Source organism: Myodes glareolus, chromosome 5, assembly GCF_982192425.1.
Source record: "Myodes glareolus chromosome 5, mMyoGla1.1, whole genome shotgun sequence".
NCBI classification, from domain to species: domain Eukaryota; kingdom Metazoa; phylum Chordata; class Mammalia; order Rodentia; family Cricetidae; genus Myodes; species Myodes glareolus.
Genome location: NC_142030.1, coordinates 91124584 through 91148095, shown reverse-complemented (window position 1 = coordinate 91148095; position 23512 = coordinate 91124584). Strand labels below are relative to the sequence as shown.

The 23512-nt window shown below is 41.1% G+C and overlaps 1 protein-coding gene and 1 pseudogene across 4 annotated transcripts in view; one reads left to right on the top strand and one right to left on the bottom strand.

The window, feature by feature from the left end:
- LOC125398356 (nucleophosmin pseudogene) overlaps window positions 1–10273 on the top strand; it is a 43584-nt pseudogene extending 33311 nt beyond the window's left edge.
- The window catches only part of Mdm4 (MDM4 regulator of p53), a 56016-nt gene continuing 39087 nt past the window's right edge, over window positions 6584–23512 (bottom strand). For all 4 annotated transcript variants that reach the window (XM_085688250.2, XM_048430733.3, XM_048430734.3 and 1 more), the window contains 3 exons: window positions 18792–18938; window positions 17024–17104; window positions 6584–13765 (listed from right to left, as the gene is read on the bottom strand). In XM_085688250.2, coding sequence (XP_085544376.1) covers window positions 13196–13765; window positions 17024–17104; window positions 18792–18938 — 798 coding nt within the window. In that variant the 3' untranslated portion in view covers window positions 6584–13195. The remainder of the gene's footprint in view (window positions 13766–17023; window positions 17105–18791; window positions 18939–23512) is intronic.

Below are 23512 nucleotides of genomic sequence, written 5' to 3'. Positions count from 1 at the left end.
AGAGGGTTTCAGCAAAGAGAACTGTAGACTGAATAGATGGGTTGGAAAAGCAGTTATATAGCTCTGGCGGTTTGGTACTGGACTCACTGGCTGAGAGAGAATAAACGCTGCCAATGTTATGAATAAAGGCAAAGGCCCCTGGGGAACACAGACTTGGATGACTTTTTTCTGGTTCCTACACACCAGGTAGAATGACAGAATTTGGCAAAGGACCAGTGGCAAGGGCTTGAGCTGTTTGCACTACAACCGTAAACAAACTCTAGAGCAGTCTCAACCTGTGGGCATATCAGATATTGACAGTATGATTTAACAGTAGCAAAATTAGTTACGAAGTAGCAACAATAATTTCATGGTGGGAGTCACCACACAAGGACCTGTGCCGCAGCATTAGGAAGGTCAAGAATCACTGCTCTAGAGCTTCTGTGTTCCTGACTCTGCCTTTAAGGATGACTGCACCAGAAATCCAGAGACTCAAGTCTGGAAGAGGTGGACACAGGACAGGAATCTCCGCCTCAATGGAGTCACTATCCCAGGAATATGCTCTTCACAGCTCTGTCCAGCGACCAGTTTAGACTGCGGCCAATTCCTTCCGGTATGCACTGTAACCTGCCCTGCAGAATTGTGAGGTGTGCAAGACACGAAAAACTTCTTTCCTTCTACCTGCTAGAACAGTGGTACAACATTTCAGATGGGCTTCACCCACAGGTCAGTTATTCAGGTTCACTGACAATCATTTTTGTCTTGGTCTGCCTACTATTTTAAAACCTTATATTATGATGTTATTACTACTACTACTATTTATAAAATATAAGTTTTCTCTGTCATTGCAGATTCTCTTGAATCATAAGACAGGTAACAATATTCCTCCATTACCACCTGAAAATACCTGACTGAAGTCGGTTAATGGGCACTCTTATTAATATGGGTGTGGCTCTCGAGCTTACTCTAGTCCCTGCTGTCCTGTCTGATTTCCTTGTCTGAGTTTCCACTGAACTCCACAAGTAGGCATGTGTGAGACCACTCCCATCCATGTTCCAGGTTTTACCAATGACCATGGCCAAGATAGTCCTAAAGTTCAACCCTTCTGAAGCCACACTCCACCCCAGGAATCTTCTTCCTCTTGTCCTGTTCCTGTAACCATCTTGTGGCCTTTATTAATATAAAAGCACTCCAGCCAGAAAAGCAATTCTACATTCTCCTTTATGCCCACAACTAAATCAGTGGTCCTCAGCAGAGGAAGGTCACCACTAGTCGACCTTTTAAGGTGTTCAGAAAAAATGTGCTGCTGTCATGAGGGTCCAAAGATTCTCCAATATGCTGAAGGGGTAGGGTCTCTCTCAAGGTCTCTCACCCCCCACCAAACACACACACACACACACACACACACACACACACACACACACACACTGCCACTCACGCTCATGAGAAAACAGATTTAAATGGAATGGGGATTAACTTTCTTTTGGTGGCTGATGTGCACTTAGATATGTTCTTTCAGCCAAGGCTTTACTGGTGGACTTTAGAAGAATCTTACTTGTGAAGAGACACTATGACCATGGCAAATCTTATAAAAACAGCATTTAAAAACAGTCTGGCTTACAGTTTGAGAGGTTTAGTCCATAATCACATGGTAGGAAGCACAGCAGCATGTGGGCAGACATGGTGTTGGAGAAAGAACTGAGAGTTCTACAACTGGATCCACAGGCAACAGAGGAGACTGTGAGCTACACTGGGTACAGTCTGAGCATAGGAGACCTCAAAGTCTACCACCGCAGTGATGTGCTTTTTCCAACAAGATCACACTTCCTAGTAGTGCCACTCCCTAAGGGCTAAGCAGTCAAATACAAGAACCTGTGAGTGCCATTCCTATACAAACCACCATGAGGGCTTTGTTTGTGTGCTTTGTGGTCGCATCCAGGGCTTTGAAGAGGTTCCTCTGGCACACTACCACTGAAGTGCACCCCAGATCCCCCATAAAAACTGCTTACTTTGTTAAGACTCTCCCTCTTTACTTCCTCACCCAGCTGTAAGAGAGTTTTTCATGATGTGTTCCAGAACACCATGGACACCATGTGTTCAAACACCATGACTATGGGTCTTCAAAGACTTGGACTTAAGGGGTTATCTGCAATTGTATTTTGGAAAGAAGGAACATTCTCAAATTTTTAGGCTACCAGTGCCCTCTAGTGGAAGATAAAGGCTAGGCCCACTGGGTGAAGCCCAGAGTCAAGACCCCCTCACCTGTTTGTCCAGATGCCTGTTTATCAAGACAGGAGCTGAAGCTTAGAGACATGAAAGGGTTTGCCTCAGATCACCTGGTAATCAGCTAACTGGCAAGTCAGAATTTGTGTTAAAGCTTTTAGGAATAGTGATAGTATTTCAAACTATTTGCACAATTCAGAGAATGATGAACAATACCCATGTTTTGGATTCTAAGTAAGTTTATTAAGTATACACACAGCAAGTACTGCCAGGCATGGTGGTGCATCCCTTAATCCAGGCACTCAGGAGGCAGAGGCAGCAGATCTCTGAGTTTAAGGACAACATGGTCTCCAGAGTTAATTCCAGAACAGTCAGAGCTATGTAGAGAGACCTTGTCTCACAAAAACTAAAAACAGGAAGGGTGGAAAGATGGCTCAGGGGTTAAAAGCATCAGCTGTTCTTCCTAAGGACCCAGATTTAGTTCCCAACACCTACATGGCAGCTTACAACTATCTGTAGCTCCAGTTCCAGAGGATCAGTTCCTCACACAGAAACACATACAGGCCACCCCCACCCCCACCACCAAAAAAAAAAAAAAAAAAAGACTGGGGCTGGAGAGATCTCAGAGGTTAAGTGTACTGGGTTATTCAGCATTGATAATGCAGTTAAAAACTATCCATAAATCCAGTTCCATGAGCAATGCATGCATATGGTGCAGACAAACACAGAGGCAAAAGAAACATACATACATACATACACACACACACACACACACACACACACACACACACACATCTATAGTACAAAGCAGCCAATAGCAAAGAGAAGCCACAGATAGCAGAACATGTTCGAAACCAACACTAGCAACATCCATTCTTACTGAAAGAACCCAAGTGAGAGAGAAAACATGTCAGCTTCCACCTGAACAACAGGTATTGTTTAAGAGTTAACTGTATGTAGCTGGGCGGTGGTGGTGCACATGCCTTTAATCCCAGTACTCGGGAGGCAGAGGCAGACGGATCTCTGTGAGTTCGAGGCCATCCAGGTCTACAAGAGCTAGTTCCAGGACAGACACGAAAGCTACAGAGAAACCCTGTCTTGAAAAACCAAAGGGGGGGGGGGGAGTTAACTGTATGTACAGGGTTGTACATATGTACATAATATGTACATGTGACTGCAGTACCAGAGGAAGCCATAGATGTTGGATCCCCTAGAGCCAAAGTTACAGGCAGTTGTGACCTATTGGACATGATTCCTGAGAATAAAATTTGGATTCTCTGGAAGAGCAGTAAGCGCTAACAGCTGAGCCATCTCTCCAGCCCAACATACTACTCTTAAATGCTTGCTGTTTTCCATCCTCCTTGTTACAAGTTAGAAGCCAGCTCGGCCAAGACAGGGAGTTTTATTAGAATCAAGGGAGGGCCCCCTTACTCCCTGAGTCCACCTAAGCTTAAGTAGTATATGACAATTTACCAACGTAACGTATATTGCACACCATAGATGTGTTCATGCACAGACGTGAAAACATACATCTCTCCAACGTCTCCTACTAAAGTGGCAGTTTCATCCAGTTTTGAGCAGGGTACTTGCCAGAGTTTAAAGATTCCCTAGCACCTGGAGCCTCTGGGTGGGCAGAATAAACGGTAGGTGATTCTGACACCTGCCTAGGACTCAGATGGTTATAGGTTGTAGAAAGTTTCTTGAAATAAAATGTTTCTTGAAATAAAAGCTCAATCTTTTTCTGGAGAGGACTTAAGAGTCTATTGACCCTAACAACCAACAAACTAATATAGTAGCTTCAATAAGACTTTCCAAGCAGTAACCACACAATTTCTGCCAGCTTCCCTAACCAGGGATAGGGCATACTCACCCCCACTGCACAACACCACAGACACTCACAGGCATTTAACATTCACAGTCCAGGTCTCTCTCAAGCGCCATTCCATTCTGATGTTTTCATAGGAGCAAAATCAACGCATTTTTCCTTTTCATTGTTTAAAAGACTATCTTTAACTGTGTGCATGTGCTCATGGAGGCCAGAGGATCGGATCCCTGAGCTGGAGTTGCAGGGCATTGTGAGTCACCTTACTTGAGTGCTGAGACTCAAACAAAGGGCCTCTGGAAGAAACGTATGTACTTACTGTTAGCCCCCCATTTTTCCCCCTGATACCACAAAAACCTCTTCTTTTATCCACGGTTCCTGTTGGTCTCCCCATGTAGCCCACGATGGCCTTCAACTTGCAATCCTCCAGGCTGTTTCCCAAGTGCTGCTATTAAAGGTGTATACCAGGGGTGAACCTAGGGCTTTATTCATCCTCGTGTATTTATTTTTGTTTATTTATTCTTGGGACAGAGTTTCACTATGGAACCCTCAATGGGCCTGGAACTATGTTCCAGTCTAACCTCAAACTCAGAAATCTGCCCGTGTCTGCTTCCCAAGAGCTAAGCTTAAAGGTATGTGCCACAACACCTGGCTTGACTCTGTTAGTTCTCATGAGTGGCACCAATTGTCCCAGCAGCTGACTCTCCTTTTGCTCACGCTACACCCATTCCTAGGTTGGCTGTATTTTCCACATCTTTTCCCAAACCCAACCACTTTTTAAGTCACTGACAGCAATTCTTGGTGCCTTAAACACATATCTAATGTCTTTACACTTTCAACACATCATGGACAACAGACAAGTCGCTATTCCATGCTCTTCATTCCAGGCCTACTGCCACGTCTTGAGAATGACACCATTTCCTGCTCCAGATTTAAACAGCCTGTGGTCCCTGCTTCTGCTCTACATCACTTGCCTACTGAGCAATAAAATGTACTTGTAAGTGCAAACTGTCTAAGACCCTTTCGCAGACACCAGTGTCTTTAGGATATAGCAGATTCAAACTTTATAGCGCAGCATAACATCTTCTGCCCCCTCAGCAATCCAGAGCCTTTGCTCCACCTCATGCAGGGGTATTCTCACAAGTATTCTCACCTTCAATTCTTTCACTACTGCCTCCTTCGTCCATGTGGAATTTATCTTACAGACTCAACCACCCTTAAACTAACTTGAAGGCAGCTTCCTTAGTCACTATTGTGTTAACAGTACATTTAGTATTTACTGGATAAATTTACTTTAAAGAGGAATAATTAACCATGAATTTGGGGTTGAGAACATGCACAGTAAGATTATACCCATATTCTCAAACTGTATGTAGTACCATTAGATTTCCCTCTTTTTATATGTTTAAAGGTTGTGTTTTGCAAATCTAGGAGAAGGGATGGGGAGAAAACACTAACTTAGAATCTACCAAGTTTTGTAAGCCCAGCACTAGGCTTAGCTTACCTTCCCTCCAGCATCAAGAACATGAATCTTCAATCTTCAGCACCATCAGCTCAAATAGAGCAGGGCTTAAAAATTCAGTAAACAAAATGTTAGATATAGCTGCTGGGATTATATTACAAAGTAACAGAAATGGCAGTGCCTACCTACAATCCCAGGACTTGAAGCCGAGGCTAGCCTGGGTTTCATAAGCAGATCTTCCACCCCAAAACAGTTAACGAAACACCAGACCTTAAAGAAGTCACAACATGTGAAAGGTTATAAGATGGAATTGTCTCTGTTGCTCCTCTGGCTTTGCTGCCATCCCTGCTAGTTGCACACTACCCCATCCCCAGGGGTCTCACACCAGTGGAGGCTGCACACACTGAGACAGTATCGTTATTTATCTGGCTCTGTGAAGTGTCCAAAGTTGTGCCATACATAATCTGTACCAATTACCAGGCAGCCCAACCTCACCAAAGGCTGAGAACCCATTTTAGAGGTAAACAGCACATGCAATATCAAGCTATCCCACCAAAGAACAGAAGCTGAGGACCAACGGCTTTAAGGCAGCCCTGAGATTCAATATAAAACATTTACACCAGACAAGGTGGCACATACCTTTCATCCCAGCACTTGAGAGGCAGAGGCAGGCAGATCTCTGTGAGCTTGAGGCCAGCTACATAGCAAGTTCCAGACCAGTCAGGGCTACATAATGAAACATTGTCTCAAAAAACAAAACAAACAAAAACACTATTTATAAAGAGCTTCCATAAATTTCATTAGTTTTCCAAGGACTCTAATCTCAAAAAGTTCAAGAACCGCTGCTGGACACTTTAGCAGATGTTAGGGACATAATGATTAGACACATTAAGCTCCATTTTTAATATTATATCTGCAAACTTTGAGTTTCATAAGTGGGAAGAAGAAATGAATACAATTACTCTAATAGGCAACTTGGGGGGAAGTTGCTACTGACTTTAAGTCTAATCACTTCTCCAAATCATGCCAAAGAGAACAGAAAATGGGCTAGCTGTAAATAAACAAAATTACTTATTTCCAATAATGACAACACACAGTGAAATGAAAACTGTTTAATCACACAAAAACACAATAAAAAGACCGTGGAAGCATTACATAGTGCAAACACCCAGGTACAGGGCTATTAACTCAGTGGCACTGCAGGAAATTACACAAAGACACACAGAAACATTTCCCTCTGGCCTCGTTAGTAAGCTGCCATTCTTCTCAGTCTATTACCCCTCATTTGCTACTACTGCACTGGCGACTCCCCAACCAGGATGCCAGGAACTGCCTGTTTCTGCACACCAGCAGAGCATCTTATGCCACCTACTCAAGTGCACATAGAAAGAATTCCTACGCAGCAAGGCCTCAGCAAGGACGTTCCATGACAAAAGGATGTGCTATCCATATTTACATGCACTTCTCAGAGCGTCTGGAGGATAAAGAGAGCATGTGGGCAGAGGACTTACAGTAAGCAACACAGGCTCTGGTAAACAAGCAGCAAGGAGAACTGCTTCCAGAACTCAAGGGCTTCTTAATACAAGCCTCAGAGGACAGTCGACTAAGACTATTAGCTTCTTACACCTTCTTCAAGGCAGTAAGTTTTTAAGAGTTGCTCCCCAATAGTCTCCACAACAATCTGAGGTAGAAAGGGGTGGTGTGTATGTTGGTGTTACAAGTGAGAAAAACTGCAGCTTACAACTTCCAGACAAGGCTACAAGCTGCTGGGGTAATCTTTCTTTATCCAAGAGGAAACAATTCATAGCAAGCTACCTTGTTCAGACACTGACTGAAACTTCTACTATGCCAAGTACATTGCATTTCCTATTACTGTGTTGGAGGGGTGGCATGGCGTCCTTACTGAAAGGGAGTGAAAGATGGAGAAAACAAATGGGCATGCAAAGGGTTGGCAGACTGACCTCAAATTCCTCAGTGCTCAGACAAATTAGTTCAGCTGTGAACTAATCACCAACCCATCACACACACACAAAAGAAGCCATCCAGCTGACCTCAGCTTCCCTCTTCCCTACTTGAGCTCATGGTCCTCTGCAAACACAAACACAACATTGCTCAGGACTGGCCGAAGAAGGACCGTACATAAGTACAAAGCAGCTCGAATCACCCAGAGAGAAAAATGGCCTCTGGCATAGAAGCAAGGTCCAAACCCAGTTAACTTCGAACCAGGACAGCATAAAAGCAACAATAAAGGAGAGTGGGAGGGAGGGAGGGGAAATGCCTACAAACAAACACCCAAGTATTTGCTGTTTAAAATAAAAAATACCTTTGGGTAACAAAATGCTCTGATTGGCCCTCGGGTGTCTCAACACAATGCTGATCTTCAGTAAAGCATTTGCCAAACTCTAAAACCACTGAAGGAACTGCCCTGGTAGCACTACTTGCCCTTATAGCTTATCTCTGACTCCTCCACCTTAAGAAATGGGGAGTGCTACTGGCTGTGCTGTACTGCTAGAAGGAACCAGAGGCTCCTATGCAAACGCAAATAAGCAGGGAAAGCAGCACCATGGATGAGATCAGTTTCTGTAATATTAGCCATTCAAAAGGCTACTAAGGATGGGTGTGGTGGCAGATGCCTTTAGGCCCAGCACTCAGTAGGCAGAAACAGGCAGATCTCTGTGAGTTTGAGGACACCCTGGTCTACAAAGCAAGTTCTAGGTCAACCAAGAGCTATACATGGAGACCCTGTCTCTTTCCAAAAGGAAAAAAAAAAAAAGGAGGGGGGCTCTTGAGGGGAGATCAGAAATAATTTATAGTAAGGGTTTCTTTACTAATGCCACATTCACCAATAATGGCATTATTTGGGATTGCACATGTATTACATCAAAAGATCTCAAACAGCCTACACAACATTCTCCCCCAGGAGGGAAGGGCTGGCAGCTCCTCTAAAGGAAGCACATAGTAACTGCAGACAACAAAGAGCTGTCAATAGAAAGAATATCTCCAAACAAACTGGAAACTGCTCCCAAGCTAGGTCTAGGGAGTGAGTCACTTCAACCACCGGTCTCAGATACTCATTTCCAGGTTAGACTCAGAAGGCTCAACAGCTCCTCTCATAAGCATAAACGGCAACTATCTACTCATAAATCTAAGGAATCTGGTGATATAACTTCACCATTCCCTATGGCAGTGCAAAATTCCACCCATCTGTAAACATTGCACACTTTACTTTTGGCACAGAGGACAGCTTCCGGGTTTATCTTTGAAGTGAAGAGTCTAAACAGCTAATTCTTTATCTAAAACTTTTAAGCAAAGGTAGCATCAATCTAGATAGTGTGAACATACATGAAAGGTCGGTTGGAGGCATCAAGAAATAGTCTTCTTTAGGCTGAAGCAACAATTTAGGCTAAAAGGAAAAATAACAGTCACAGTATCTAAAGCCACGTACTTTCGGAGTTCACAGAACATCATGGGAACAGAACAAAACAAAAACACTGACAAATAGCTAGTCTGGAAGGTTCTTCCTTTCTAAAAAGAACCAACCAGGTAACATTAAGGATCTGGAAACATTCACCAATTCTTCAATCAAGACTTTTCAAGGGAACCATTACATTGAACTGACACACGAGATCCTGGCTTTTAGAATAAATTCTTTCAAACCATGCAAGGTATCATATACATCTAAATATACACAAATAATGAACATATTATCACACTATCACAAATGCTTGGCAGTAAAACGTGTTATTACACAACTCTGTGGCAGTCAGAAGGCTGGCCTGGCTATTCTGGTCCACCAGTTCCAGCCCTCACTGGGAAATCTAAAATAGATGGGCCAGGGAGGCAGTGACACCAGTGTAAAGGCTTGGCCTGAACTTCTAGTCTGACACAGTAGTAAATACGTAAGCATACTAACACCGTATGTAAGGTAACAGTGAGGAGCCTTTTCCAATCACCTGTCAGCTCTGCTCTGCATTTTCTGTCAAAGATAGTATGATCACAATACTAACTTAAATGACAACCAAAGTAAGAAATTTAACCAGGACATATAAACTCAGCACTCGAGAGGCAAAAGCAGGAAGATCACTGCAAGGTTGAGGCCAGTCTGAGATACAGGGTGAGGCCTAGGCCAGTCATAGCTAAACAGCAAGATCCTGTCCCCAAAAGATGAGGAGCATTAGGATGACTTAAAATACATTATATATTGAATATAGTTCTTGGAACTGAAAAAGACTCAGTTCCTAACACCGCCTGTGGTCTTAAGATGGACGTGTGGTCCAGGGCCTGTGCACATTAGGGACAGCACCTAGTAGCTGTAGAGGAAGATGCAGAGTCAGAAGATGAAGATGAGGATGATGTAAAGCTGCTGAGTGTGTCTGGAAAGGGATCTGCTCCTGGAGGTGGCAACAAGGTTCCACAGAAGAAAGTAAAACCTGATGAGGATGAGGATGATGAAGATGATGATTTTGATGAGAAAGCTGAAGAAAAAGTTCCAGTGAAGAAATCTATACGAGGTACCCCAGCCAAAAATGCACAAAAATCAAACCAAAATGGAAAAGACTTAAAATCATCAACACCAAGATCAAAGGGTCAAGAATCCTTCAAAAAGCAGGAAAAAAAAAAACCCTAAAACACCAAAAGGACCTAGTTCTGTAGAAAACATTAAGGCAAAAATGAAAGCAAGTATAGAAAAAGGTGGCTCTCTTCCCAAAGTGGAAGCCAAGTTCATTAATTATGTGAAGAATTGCTTCCAGATGATTGACCAGGTTATTCAAGATCTCTGGCAGTAGAAGTCTCTTTAAGAAAAGGGTTTAAACACTTTGAAATATGCCATCTTACTTAATTTCTGAAACAGTTGATATATCTGGCTCTCCTTTTTATAATGCAAAATAAGAAATTTCCCTACTGTGTTTGATAAATGTTGTCCAGGTCCCATTGCCAAGAATGTGTTGTCTAAAATGCCTGTTTAGTTTTCAAGGATGGAGCTCCACCCTTTACTTGGTTTTAAGTATGTATGGAATGTTATGATAGAACATAGTAATAGTGGTGGTCAGATGTGGAAACAGTAGGGAAACAAAAATATACATGTGAAATAAACTCAGTGTTTTAATAAAGTAAAAAAAAAAAAAAAGACTCAGTTCCACTCAGGAGGACTGGCTACATCACAGCCTGTTCTTAAGCAGGAATTATGATTGATGACATCTGTGATCATTTCTACACTACTTTGTTGTTCTCACTACCATGGAGATGTGAATAAAGATGACTGTAATCAGTCTCTCAAAGAGGCTGCACATCACGCCAAACAGGAGCTACAGGCCTTTTAATACTCGCAGAAGGTAATAGCAAAGGCTTGGCCACTGAGGAAAGGCAAATTCTACTTTATTTGCTGCAACTAGTGAAATTATTAACTGGAGGCAATGACAAGATATAGCTAAGAAAGAAAGAACTCCTTTGCAAACTGGTGGTCTGAATGAGAATGGCCCCCATAGGTTCATGTATGAATATTTGGTCCACAGTTGGAGGAACTATTTAGGAGGATTGGGAGATGTGGCCTTGTTGGTAGGGGTGTGTCACAAGTGAAGGCTTTGGGGTTTCAAAAGCCCATGCCACTCCCAGGGTTCTCTCTCTACCTCCTGCTCTCCAATGTTGGTGCCATCATGAACTAATCCTGTGAAACCATAGCCCCAATAAAGGCTTTCTTCTCTATGCTGCCTTGGCTGGAGTGTTTTGTCACAGCACTGAAGAGTAGCCAGACACCAGTCGGTACCAGAAGTGGGCCACTGCTATGAAAGACCTGGCCACATGGTTTGTTGGAGGAATGTGGAAGACTGGGTCTTTGGACTAAGAAAGTGGTTGAAGCTTGGAAGACAGAAGTGTCAAGAGCCTAGACTTCTGTGGAAGTCTAGATCATGAAGCTTCAGATCTAGACTTAACTAACTCTTAATTAGCAACTGAGAAAAGACTATTCTTGGGATGTTTTGGCAAAGTATGTGGCTGTCTTCTTCTGCCCTTGTCCTAAGTGAAAAGTAACAGACTAATTTCTTTGACAGAGGAGCCTTCCAAAGAGCTGAATGCTGACTCTGCAGCATAGTTATTAGTAACAGAAAAGAGCATGTGAGGCAGAAAGACTATCATATACAGAGTATGAAGGAAAGAGCACCAAGGAGGTTAATGCTGGGAGCCAAGTTTGCATTTTGCACTACCATATGGTCAAAAGCCTATGGGGGATAGGGGGTAGAATGTGGAGGTTTACATGAGAATGGCTACCTCAGGTTCATGTTTGAATACTTGGCCTCCAGTTGTTGGAACTGTTTGGGAAGGATTACAAGGTGCTGCCTTGGAGGCAGTGGGGGTCAAGTTTTAGGATTTCACAAGGTTCTTTCTCTGCCTCCTACTTGCAGAAACAAGATGTGAGTTATCAGTTTTCTGCCATCATGGATTCTAACCTTCTCAAAAGGTAACCCCAATTAAATGCTTTTATGCCTTGGTGTTTTGTCACAATTGAAGAGTAACTACGGAAAAAAATGGAAGGAAAAAAAAAGAAAGAAAGAAAAAAGAACTAACAATGACAATTAACCCAATAGGCACTTGGTGGAGTCAGGTCTAGTGGGAGGGCAGTGGGGCAGACAGGGAACAGAGTCAACGCAAAAACACATGCTAACATACCTCCATTTAGTAGTAATTATAGAATTCCCAATGGTCTTGGTCCAATAGGCACATCATGGGATTAGATACTATATATCTCCCCATTTCTAAGAGCAGGAGCCACTGGAAAGGCTGGGACAGCTAGATGTCCCCCAAGTTCAATAGTTCTACAGACTTGGTCTTTAAAATGAGGTATTCATATCCCTGGGGAAACACCAAGATCTATCCCATGGGTTCGGCAGACACAAATAGGTATAAAGACACAAATAAGGTCTTCAGTTTGTATACTAAATTGATGTGGTCTAAAATGACTAAGCAGAATTGAAGATCAATTTGTTTCCCTCCCTCTTCTCTCCACTTGTTCAACCCTATCACTGGCCATTGCCTTGGAGTGTGCATAATTCTAGAGGCAAAGTACAAAAACACCTAACCAGCTTCCAGGAGACAATTGCCAAGTGTTGGCTACAAAGCCTATACCTTCTCCTTGAGAAGGCTGTGCAGATATGTGCACTCCTGTTATTTTATGTAAAGCTGAGAGATTCAGCTAGGCATGATGGGACAGCCTATAAGCACAGCACACAGGTGGGAGACACACAGATGGTCAGAGGTAGAAGGACATCCTTGGCTACACAGTGACTAATCAGATTTGTTTCTTCAGTGTTGGTCCTAGTATTTTTCTAATAACTACCTTAGATTTTGATGCCCGAGAACACATAACAGCAGGGTAGAGTATAAACCAACTAATGCATTACTCTCAACAGGGAATAAAAGAATGCACTGTTATGTTTGTATTGGTATTATTCCCACTCAGATTTAAGATTTGGAAGGAGAACAAAGGGATTTAAGTATCTAACGTTAATGAAACCCTCAAACTGATCTTCTAAAATTCCATAAATAAACACATACAATGGCTCACACTCATGAAAGATGCTCAATGCTGATTCTTTTAAAAACAAAGTCTCACTACATGGCCCAGACTGGCATCAAAATAGGTGATCTTCTGCTCCTGCCTCCAAGAATACTGGTTTTTTGAGAAATGACCTGATCCTAATATTTCTCTGACTCAGCTATGCTATAAAAACTTTAATAACCAACTGAATCTCTTTCTTACAAGAAGGACATGAAGCCCCAGCCTTCTTTAGTCTTCTGGCACATTGGAAACACGTCGTCAAATGGCTCGTTCTCCCATGAATAATGTTCCCATCCCGAGGCCTTTTTTCACATAAACTACACGGCTTCAAGATATTTTTAAAATCTTCCATACTTTCTGTATCTGTTTTCTGTTCAGAAAGGATATCTGCTTGTTCTCTCACACTTGAGATGGTCTCTTGGCTTTCAGAACTATGAGCCAAATCCAAAAACTCCACTGAGTTACAAGGGTTAAACTTGGTATTCTCTTCCTTTAAATACACATCTTTAGGCCTGACAACTGGAGCTGAAACGGTTCTCCGGCAATCAGGGACATCGATTCCTTCATTCTCTTTCTTTTCATGTATGGCAGTGATATTAGATGTGGAGAGAGAATGAGTTAATTTAGAACAATCCGAATACCAATCCTTTCTTAAGGCCCAGCAACGAAAACAATACCTCTTGCTTGGAGAATTAAATTTCTTGCACTCTGTACACTGCCACTCATCCTATAAAAAGTTAAGTGAAGCCAATTAAAAATGTGGTAAGAAAGATGCTAAGAAAAATATGTTCACACACACACAATAACAACAACAAAGCAAAAATGAAAGATAGGCCAAATTCTCATTTCACTAAGTATCTGTCTAGACAACCCATATCAGTGATTCAACCTGAGACCTGAACAAACTCTATTCTCACATGGAAGAAAATTTTCGAAAGTTTTACATTTACATAGTGCCCCAACTGTTCTTTTCAAATCAAAATTTGGCATAATTATCTTTTAAGGAAATTGATTATTTTTGCCTTCTATCCAATTTAGACGGCATTTATATTTCTTTTACTTGCTTTCTTTCAGGTCATTTTTCCATTCATAACTTATTCCGTCTTGTCAGTGGCTAAAAAAATGAAACCTATCAAAGGCAGGTGGATCTCTGAGAGTTCAAGGTCAGCCTGGTTTATAAGTGAGTTCCAGGACAGGTAGAGCTACACAGAGAGATCCTGTCTCAAAAAAACAAACAAGAAAAAAAAAATAAAAAGAATGGCCCCCATAGGCTCAAAGATTTGCTTGGTCACCAGGGGGACACTATTTGAAACAATTAGGAGGTGTGGTGTTGTTAGAGGAAGTGTGTCACTGGAGGTGGGCTTTGAGGTTCCAAAAGCCCAAGTCATGCCCAGTGGCTTTCTCTCCTGCTGCTGCCTATATATACAGATGTAAAACTCTCAATTACTTCTTCAGCACCGTGTGAATCTGTATCCTGTCATTGTCCCTGCTGTGGTGAGAATGGACTAAACTCCAACAAGCCCCAGTTAAATGCTTTATCAGTTGCCATGGTCATGGTATCTCTTCACAGCAACAGAACACTAAGACATGGCCTTACTGAGGGTGTAACTGGGAGCCAGCCTGAGGTTTCAAAAGCCTCCATGTCTTCCCAGTGAGTTCTCTGTTTCCTGCTTGAAGTTTAGGATGTGAGCAATCAACTGTACCACCTTCTCTTCATTCTGCATCACAGGCTCTAACCCTCTAGAACTTTAAGAGTAATTAAATGCTTTCTTTATAAGTTGTCCTGGTCATGGTGTTTTATAAGAGCAACAGAAAAGTAACTGATACACAGGACAAATGCCAAGCACTGAAAATGTAGAGATCATAACTCAACCGCCTAGAATGAGAGGCAAGAGGCACAGACTAATGATTAAGCTACAACACTCACCAGTTTAGGACTCTTCAATCTTGTCTGAAAAGCTATATAAATACTTAAAAGACCATCAAAATAATTTGAAATTCATAACTGATAGCATGCTACAGTATGATTGCCATTGCTTTTTTATAATACATAAAGTAGCAGAACTTATTACATCCAATGGCATCTTTGATTTGACGAAATATCATCTATTTGCTTAATAGCTTTTCTGTGCCCAAGTGTCACAGAAGTTTGATTAGAATGAGAACATTTCTCTCAGCTATTTGTATTATGGTCAAGAACACTTACTAGACCAATTATGTTCCACTCTATCATTTATCTTTGCAAAAAATTACCATAACAATCGACAGCAGTAGGGATAGAGGGTGGCAATTAACACCAGAACAACCTAAAGTTCTATCCCACAGTGGTGAAATACCCTGTTTATTTAACTCCTAGCATCTGTTCCCACAGTAAGCTACAGGGGAGAGAAAAAATGGAAGAAAGGAAGGAAAAGAAAAGAAAAGAAAAGAAAAGAAAAGAAGAGAGAGAGAGAGAGAGAGAGAGAGAGAGAGAGAGAGAGAAAGAAAGAAAGAAAGAAAGAAAGAAAGAAAGAAAGAAAGAAAGAAATTCAAAGTATACATTTAGGTTGATTTAACTTTTCACATGGCCACAAACTTAAGGCATATTTCCTAAAAGCTTAATACTGACTCTTCTTTAGCAATCCCCATTTATATTAACTATGTAGAAATTAAGTTGTTTTTCAATTGCATCTTTTTGTTTGTTTGTTTTTGAAGACAGGATTTCTCTGTGTAGCCCTAGCTGTCCTGGAACTCACTGTGTAGACCAGGCTAACCTCGAACTCACAGAGTGGCCTGCCTGCCTCTGCCTCCTGAGTGTACTACCACCAGCAGATTCATCTACATTTTTTAACAGATGCTGGTAAAATTGTTTTTCTAACTCAAGGAATTTTATGTAACTTATAGATCTTAGGATGAGAAAGGTGTTCAAATGAGGGAAAGTAATGGAGGATGGAGGGGTGGCTTAGTGTGGGTTTGGGACTACAGCCAAAAATGTGCCATAGCATGTTTGTGGAGGTCAGAGAGTAACTTCGGGTATTGTTCTTCATCATCCACCTTGCCTGAGACAAGGTTCCTGTCATTTGCTACTGCATATGCCAGGCTAGTTGGCCTATAAGCTTCCAGGAATTCTCCTGCCTCTCTTCCTTGTTGTCACAGAAACAGCTGGATTATAGACAAATGCACTACTAACTCTGCCTTCCATGGCTTCTGGGGACTCAAAAGAAGGCCCTGATGCTTTACAGCAAGTGATTTACCTACTGAACCATCTCACTATGCCTTGTCCTGGTTTTTTCATTTTGTTTTTTGAGACAGGGTTTCTCTGTGTAGCTCTGGCCATCCTGGAACTCACTGAGTAGATCGGGCTGGCCTCAAACTCAGAGATCCAGCATCTACCCCGCCCCGAGTGCTGGAATTAAGATGTGTGCCGCCACCATCCGGTTTGTCTATAGTTTTGATAGCGGGAACAGAGGTACTCTGGTCATCTTTCCCAAGGCAGGGAAAATACTGGATCAAATTATTCCTTTATAACCAGGCAGCAGTGGCACATACTTTAATTCCAGCATTGGGGAAGAAGAGGCAAACTGATCTCTGTGAGTTGAATGCCAGCCTGATCTACAAAGCCAGGGCTGTCACACAGAGAAACCCTGTCTCAAACAACAACAACAACAACAAAAAAATTCTTTTGTTTTCAAATTCCAATTAAAAACTTAAAATGAAATGTAGCCAGGTGGTGGTGGCACACACCTTTAATCCCAGCACTCTGAAGGCAGAGGCAGGTGTATTTCTATGAATTTGAGGCCAGTGTGGTCTATAAGAACTAGTTCCAAGACAGGCTGCTACAGAGAATCCCTGTCTCAAAAAACAAAAACAAAACAATAACAACAACAACAAAAAAAATGTAAAGAATCCAACGCATCTTAGCGAGTAGGAAACAACAGTCGGCAATGCTGTAATGCATAGGAACTAAGATTCAGCTAAAAATTGGCAACAGCAAAACAGCTTTTACCTCGGAGGTAAGTTCCACATCAGTATCATCACTCAAGGACTTAGGGTCCTCAAGATCATCATCTTTTCCCACATCAATCACCTGTGAAGGTAAACAGACCTCATTAGAAATGCTAACTTTTTTTATGAGAGACTATTAAAGCAAAAGTGATGAACAGCTTCAATGTAAATAAAACTCACTCTGTCCTAACATTACCACTTAAAAACATACTAACATAAATGTACCAAAACCTTGATCCTGTAGATATAAGGCTGACAATTTAGTAACACTAATAGTGGTAAAGCACCCACAGGGTTTCCAAGTATCTTCCATATTCAGAAAGAGGTATCCAAATTCACAACTTCAAAGAAAACAAATGCCAGGAATATAAAAGCAGGAATTACTGGCTGGGCGGTAGTGACACATGCCTTTAATCCCAGCACTGGCGAGGCAGAAGTAAGTGGATCTCTGAGGGTTCTGCAATAGCCAGGTCTACATGGCAAACTCTTTAATGACTTTTCTCTCAAATTTCAAGTATTTTGAGACCTGTTCTTTTATATAAAAATTTCCAAACTGTCATCTTCATTTCAGTCACCAACATTCCTTCCAATGTAGTCTATAATTGGTTTAGAGAATCTAAAACATATTTATATTTAAAAAAAACCAATTCCTATGAAAAATAATATGAATAAAACAGCCCAATTTAACCCAGCATGTTTTTGTTGTTGCCTTTATCTATTGCTACATTTAGTCAATTTTTTTCACCTTCTTTAAAGATCTTTTTTTTTCAGTAAGTATACAAAACAATGGCTATTTTCACAGATCTAATCAGTGGGTATCACTGAGATGTTTCTATGTGCTAAGCACTAGCTCTGCTGCCCAATTCTTCTAACTGAGCTGCTGGAACTGTGTGTGCTCATACCACCGTACTGAGAGTTCCTTCAGTGTTTATGTTTTTTGTTGTTTTGTTGATTTTGTTTTGTTTTAAAGTTTTTTCAAGGCAGGGTTTCTCTGTATAGCCCTGGCTGTCTTGGAACTAGCGCTTGTAGACCAGGTTGTCATCAAACTCACAGAGATCCACCTGCCTCTGCCTCCCAGTGCTGGAATTAAAGGCATACACCACCACACTCAGCTCTAACTCCTTTTATTTTATGACTTTATTTTTAATTATGTGTATGCATGTGGGTTTGGACATGTGAACAGAGTGCCCAAGGAGGCCAAAGGGAACATTAGATTCCCTGGAACTAAAGTAAGAAGCACTAAGCCACCAGACATGGTTGCTAGAAAGTGAACTCAAGTCCTCTGGAAGAGCAGCAGGAAGAGCTCTGAAACACTGAGCCATCTCTCCAACCCCTACCCCCAACTCCCTTCTTCTTCTTCTTTTTTTTAAGATTTATTTACTTCCTTCTCAATACAGGAGAAAATCATAAAAACTTTAAATACATTTTAAAATTAGCTTTTTCCAATTTAGTTATAAAGTGATTATAAAGCTATCAAGGTTCTTAAAACATAAGGATTTTTCTCCCATAACAGAAACCACCAAAGCCATTTAGAGTTTTGCCTTATAAGCAAAAATTTCTAGAAGAAATACTCTACAACGGACCATAAGAAGGAAGGAACAGTATGTCCCTAAAGCAGCAAGAGTTTCTCCATGAATCTTGGCTCATTTCTAAGGCAGCCTTGTCTTAATTAATTTAAATCCTAAAACTGGACACAGAAAAATACTCAACACCTAAACAGATAATTCTGTCAATATAGTTACAATCAGAGTGAAAATGTTCAAACATACCTTTTTGTCAAGTGCTTTCTCTACTTCACTTGCCTGCTCAGAATTAGCAGCTTCAACTTTTATTCCAACACCTAATTGCTCTGACACTGACTCATTTAAAAACCACAAATCATCCGTAGTGTCTGAAACAATGGCAGTACCCATATCCTAACGGAGAAAAACAAAAGTGAGCTTTGTAATCAGTGACTTATGAGAGATGTAGAACCAACTTAAAGTCTTCACATGCCATCCAGAGAACGCCGTGCCTTTCCTCAAGGGCATGTCTTCATTCAACAGGTCATCTTCTAGGGTCACAAGATTCGTAGATATACGGGTACCTGACAAGGAACTTTTTTTTAACACTAAATGCGGTACAATATACAAAAATGGTACACAAAGAGTTTAAAAGAACTTAACAGGGGCTGGAGAGATGGCTCAGAGGTTAAGAGCATTGCCTGCTCTTCAAAAGGTCCTGAGTTCAATTCCCAGCAACCACATGGTGGCTCACAACCATCTGTAATGGGGTCTGGTGCCCTCTTCTGGCCTGCAGGCATATACACAGACAATATATTGTATACATAATAAATAAATAAATAAATATTTTTTTAAAAAAAAAGGAACTTAACAGTTGTTCTACTAGACACAATGCATTCAACAGTCATCTCCACAAGTGAGAATCTATGATTTCTGACATATTCCTTCCTAATTTATGATCAGTAACTGCTTTCTAGAAAAATACTGATGGAATCCCACTCTTTGAACATGACACTTTTGAAATTTGTGTTTCTTTTTGAAAAACAATAAAATTATGCAGTCCTGGTGAGCCTGGACTTCTACGTAGCTCAGACTGGCCTCAAACTCAACATCCTCCTGCCCCAACCTCTTAAGTGCTGAAACTATATACATGCACCACCACACAACTACTTTCTGCAGCTTCAAACAGCAACACACGCAAACTTAACCTTTACATTCTCCTACAGACAGTTTTTAAAAATTTATTTCTATTTTATGTGTCCAGGTGTCTTGCTGCATGCAGTGTCCAGAGGGCAGTAAACGGAACTGAGACTGGAGCTATGACAAGTGTGGTCACCGTGTGGATGCTGAGAACTGAACCAGGTCCTCTGGAAGAACAGTAAGCATTCTTAACCTCTGAACCATCTCTCCAGCCCATCATCCATACGACATTTTCTAGAACTTTGTATTTGGCTACTGTTCTATGACCTTCTTTTAAAGAACAAACACTCACTGAATGCATATTACGTACCAGACACTATTCTAGTAACTCAGTAAGTGAACAACTTACTGGTCTTACATATCAATGAAAATAAACAATAATTACAAATATAAAGTCTAACAGTGTTTCTATAAAGTGGCCAGTGCAATTGAGAATATCAACTAAGATAAAAGAAAACAAACCACAAATGATGAAAAAAAATGAATGCTGGAGGGAAAACAAACCAATGCAGTCACACTGAAAACAACAATAAGAACAAAGCTTAATGTACTCACTATGGAAATCAGTGTTAAGGTTTCATATAAAACTTTTCCACTCCAAGCCGGACAGTGGTGGCACACGCCTTTAATCGGAGCACTCGGGAGAAGGCAGAGGCAGGTGGATCTCTGTGAATTCGAGGCCAGCTTGGTCTACTAGAGCTAGCTCTAGGACAGGTCCAAAGCTACAGCAAAACCATCTCCAAAAACAAAACAAAAAAACAAAACAAAAAACAAAACTTTTCCACTCCAGTATATACTCAAAGGACTCTAAGCCCTATCATATAATAACCTGCACATTAATGTTTATTGCTGTACTTCTCACAATAGATAATGGAACTACCTAGATGTTTATAAACAAATGAATGGATAAAGAAGATATGGAACCTAGAGACAACAGAATCTTATTCAGTTATAAGAAGAAAATGACAATCGAGTGGTGGTGGCATACTCCTTTAATCCCAGCACAAGGGAGGCAGAGGCAGGTGGATCTCTGTGAGTTAGAAGCCAGCCTGGTCTACAAGAGCAGGTTCCAAAAGCTACAGAGAAACCCTGTCTTGAACGCCCCCCCCCAAAAAAAGAAGAAAATGACATGTCCAGGAATAATAATGACTCAGAGAGCATTATGTTAAGTGAAATAAGCCAGGCTCAGAAAGACATACACTGAATGTTGTCTGTCATGTGCATTTCTATATTTTAATTTTGTGTGTGTGCGCGTGGGGGGTGGGGGGCTTGTTCATGAAACTATCAAAGAAAAGTATTAAGGGGGTTAGAAGCTAGTCATGGAATACATATACATGTGACATGAAAACAGAAAGGGGAACGACTGAAAGAGGAAAAGGGGACTACCAGGTGGAGGACACAGGGAGGGAGTGGAATAGAGAAACATTAAGGATAAAATATGGAGTCTGGAGAAATGGGTCAGAGTTAAGTCTGCTCTTTCAAAGGTCCTGAGTTCAATTCCCAGCAACCACATGGTGGCTCACAACCATCTGTAATGGGGTCTGGTGGCATACACACAGACAGAATATTGTATACATAATAAATATTTAAAAAAAAAAAAAAGAATGAAATATGAGCCGAGCAGTGGTGGTGAACATCTTTAATCCCAGTACTCAAGAGACAGGAGCAGGTGGATCTTGGTGAGTTCAAGGCCAGCCTAGTCTACAGAGTGAGTTCCGGGACACCCAAGGTTACACAAAGAAACCTGTCTCAAAAACAAAACAAAACAAAACAAAACAAAACAAAACAAAAAAAAAAAAAAAAAAAAAAAAAAACACAGGCATAGGGGCATACACCTTTAATTCCAGCACTTGGGGGGTAGAGGCAGGCAGATCTCTATGAGTTCAATGACAGCCTCATCTATATAGTGAGTTGCAGGACAACCAAAGCCACATAATGAGATCCTGTCTCAAAAAACCAAAACAGATATATGAGTCCTCTAAATCAATTGAGCAAAGCTCATATGAACTCACAGAGATGGAAGGAGCAAGCACAGAGCCTACACAGGTCTATACCAAGTCCTCTGCGTAAATATTATAGCTTTCAGTTTAGTATTTTTAAGGGATTCCTGTATGTGTGAACAAGTGAGTATCTAATTCTTGTGTCTTCTCCTGGGCTCTTTTCCTTCTGTTAGTTTGCCCTGTCCAACACTGATATGACGGTTTTTATCTTATATTTTTAAATATAAATCAATAAAAAACTACTAATTACTTATGCCATCATTATCTTAAAAGTTGACATAAATTCTGAATGTACAATTTATTTGTTTACTCATTCTTGTATTAGTAAAAGCATTCTTTACTTGAAAAAAATAATATATGCAAATACCATTAATGAAACACAGTACTTTATATGGTAATTGTTACAGAAGACTTAAGGGAAAAAGTTAAAGGGACAGGGTGGCTGGAGATAGGTACTTTTCTAGCTCTTATTCTACTTGTTTTCTGACTCCACTGAACAATCATAAACATGGCAGTAATGCAAGTTATTCATTAAAAAATGTACTCTTGCAAAGAACTCAGGATGCTGACAGAGCTCTGTGAGTTTGCGAACATATTGGTCTATACTGTTAAGTTCCAGGACACACAGTCAGGGCTATGTACAGACCCTGTCTCACAAAAAAACAAAAGCAACAACAAAAAGTATCATCAATGGTATTACCTAAATGAGAAGAACCCTATAATATCAACTTATCAAGTGAGAAGTGCCCACTGGTGAAATAATCGTCTACTACGGGGGCAATCAACCACCTTAGTTAGGGTCCTATTGCTGCAATGAAACACCATGACCGGGCTGGAGAGATGGTTCAGCAGTTAAGAGAACTGGCTGTTCTTCCAGAAGACCCAAGTTCAATTCCCAGTACCCACATGGCAGCTCACAACTGTCTGTAACTCCAGTTCCAAGGTATCTGATACCTTCATACCAATGCACATAAAATAAAGTTAAATAAAATTATTTTTAAAAATAATTCAGGAAAATTGAGGTAAAAAGGATTTATTTGTCTTACACTTCCACATTGTTGTTTCATCGCTGAAGCAACTCAAACAGGGCAAGGAGGCAGGAGCTGATGCATGGAGGGGTGCTGCTTACTAGCTTGCTTCACATGACTTATTCAGCCTGCTTTCTTACAGAACCTAGGACCACCAGCCCAGGGAAGGCGCCATACACGAGGGAGCTAAGCCCTCCCACATTGATCACTAAAGAAAATGCCTTAGAGCTAGAACTCAAGGAGGCGTTTCCTCAACTGAGGCTCCTTCCTCTCTGATGACTCTAGCTTGTGTCAAGTTGACACAAAACCAGCCAGTACACAAACCACTTCCTGATTACATATGAGAACCACTCCACAGAAGGGAATTCATGCCTATTTCTGGAACCCAAGACTGGAGAAATGGTTCAGTGGTTAAGAGTACCAGGTTCAAGTTCCCAATAACCACACAGTAGTTCACAACTGTTGAGACTCTAGTTCCAGATCTGTACCCACGCCTCTGGACTCTGAGGGTACTGGCACACACAGTACACACACAATAAGTACTTTTTTAAAAATCAAAAATATTAGAACCAAGAAATGTAGCTGTGGTGTAAAACTGCCCGGCTACCTACATGAAAAACAGTAATGGCTTAAATTGGGTTATGACAGTTAAAGCAGTTTAAAAAAAAAAAAAACAGCTTCTTCTGATGTGTTCTGGATAAAATCCTGACAATCTGAATGCATTCGACAGAGAAAGAAGTCAGTATCTCCTGTAGTTTGG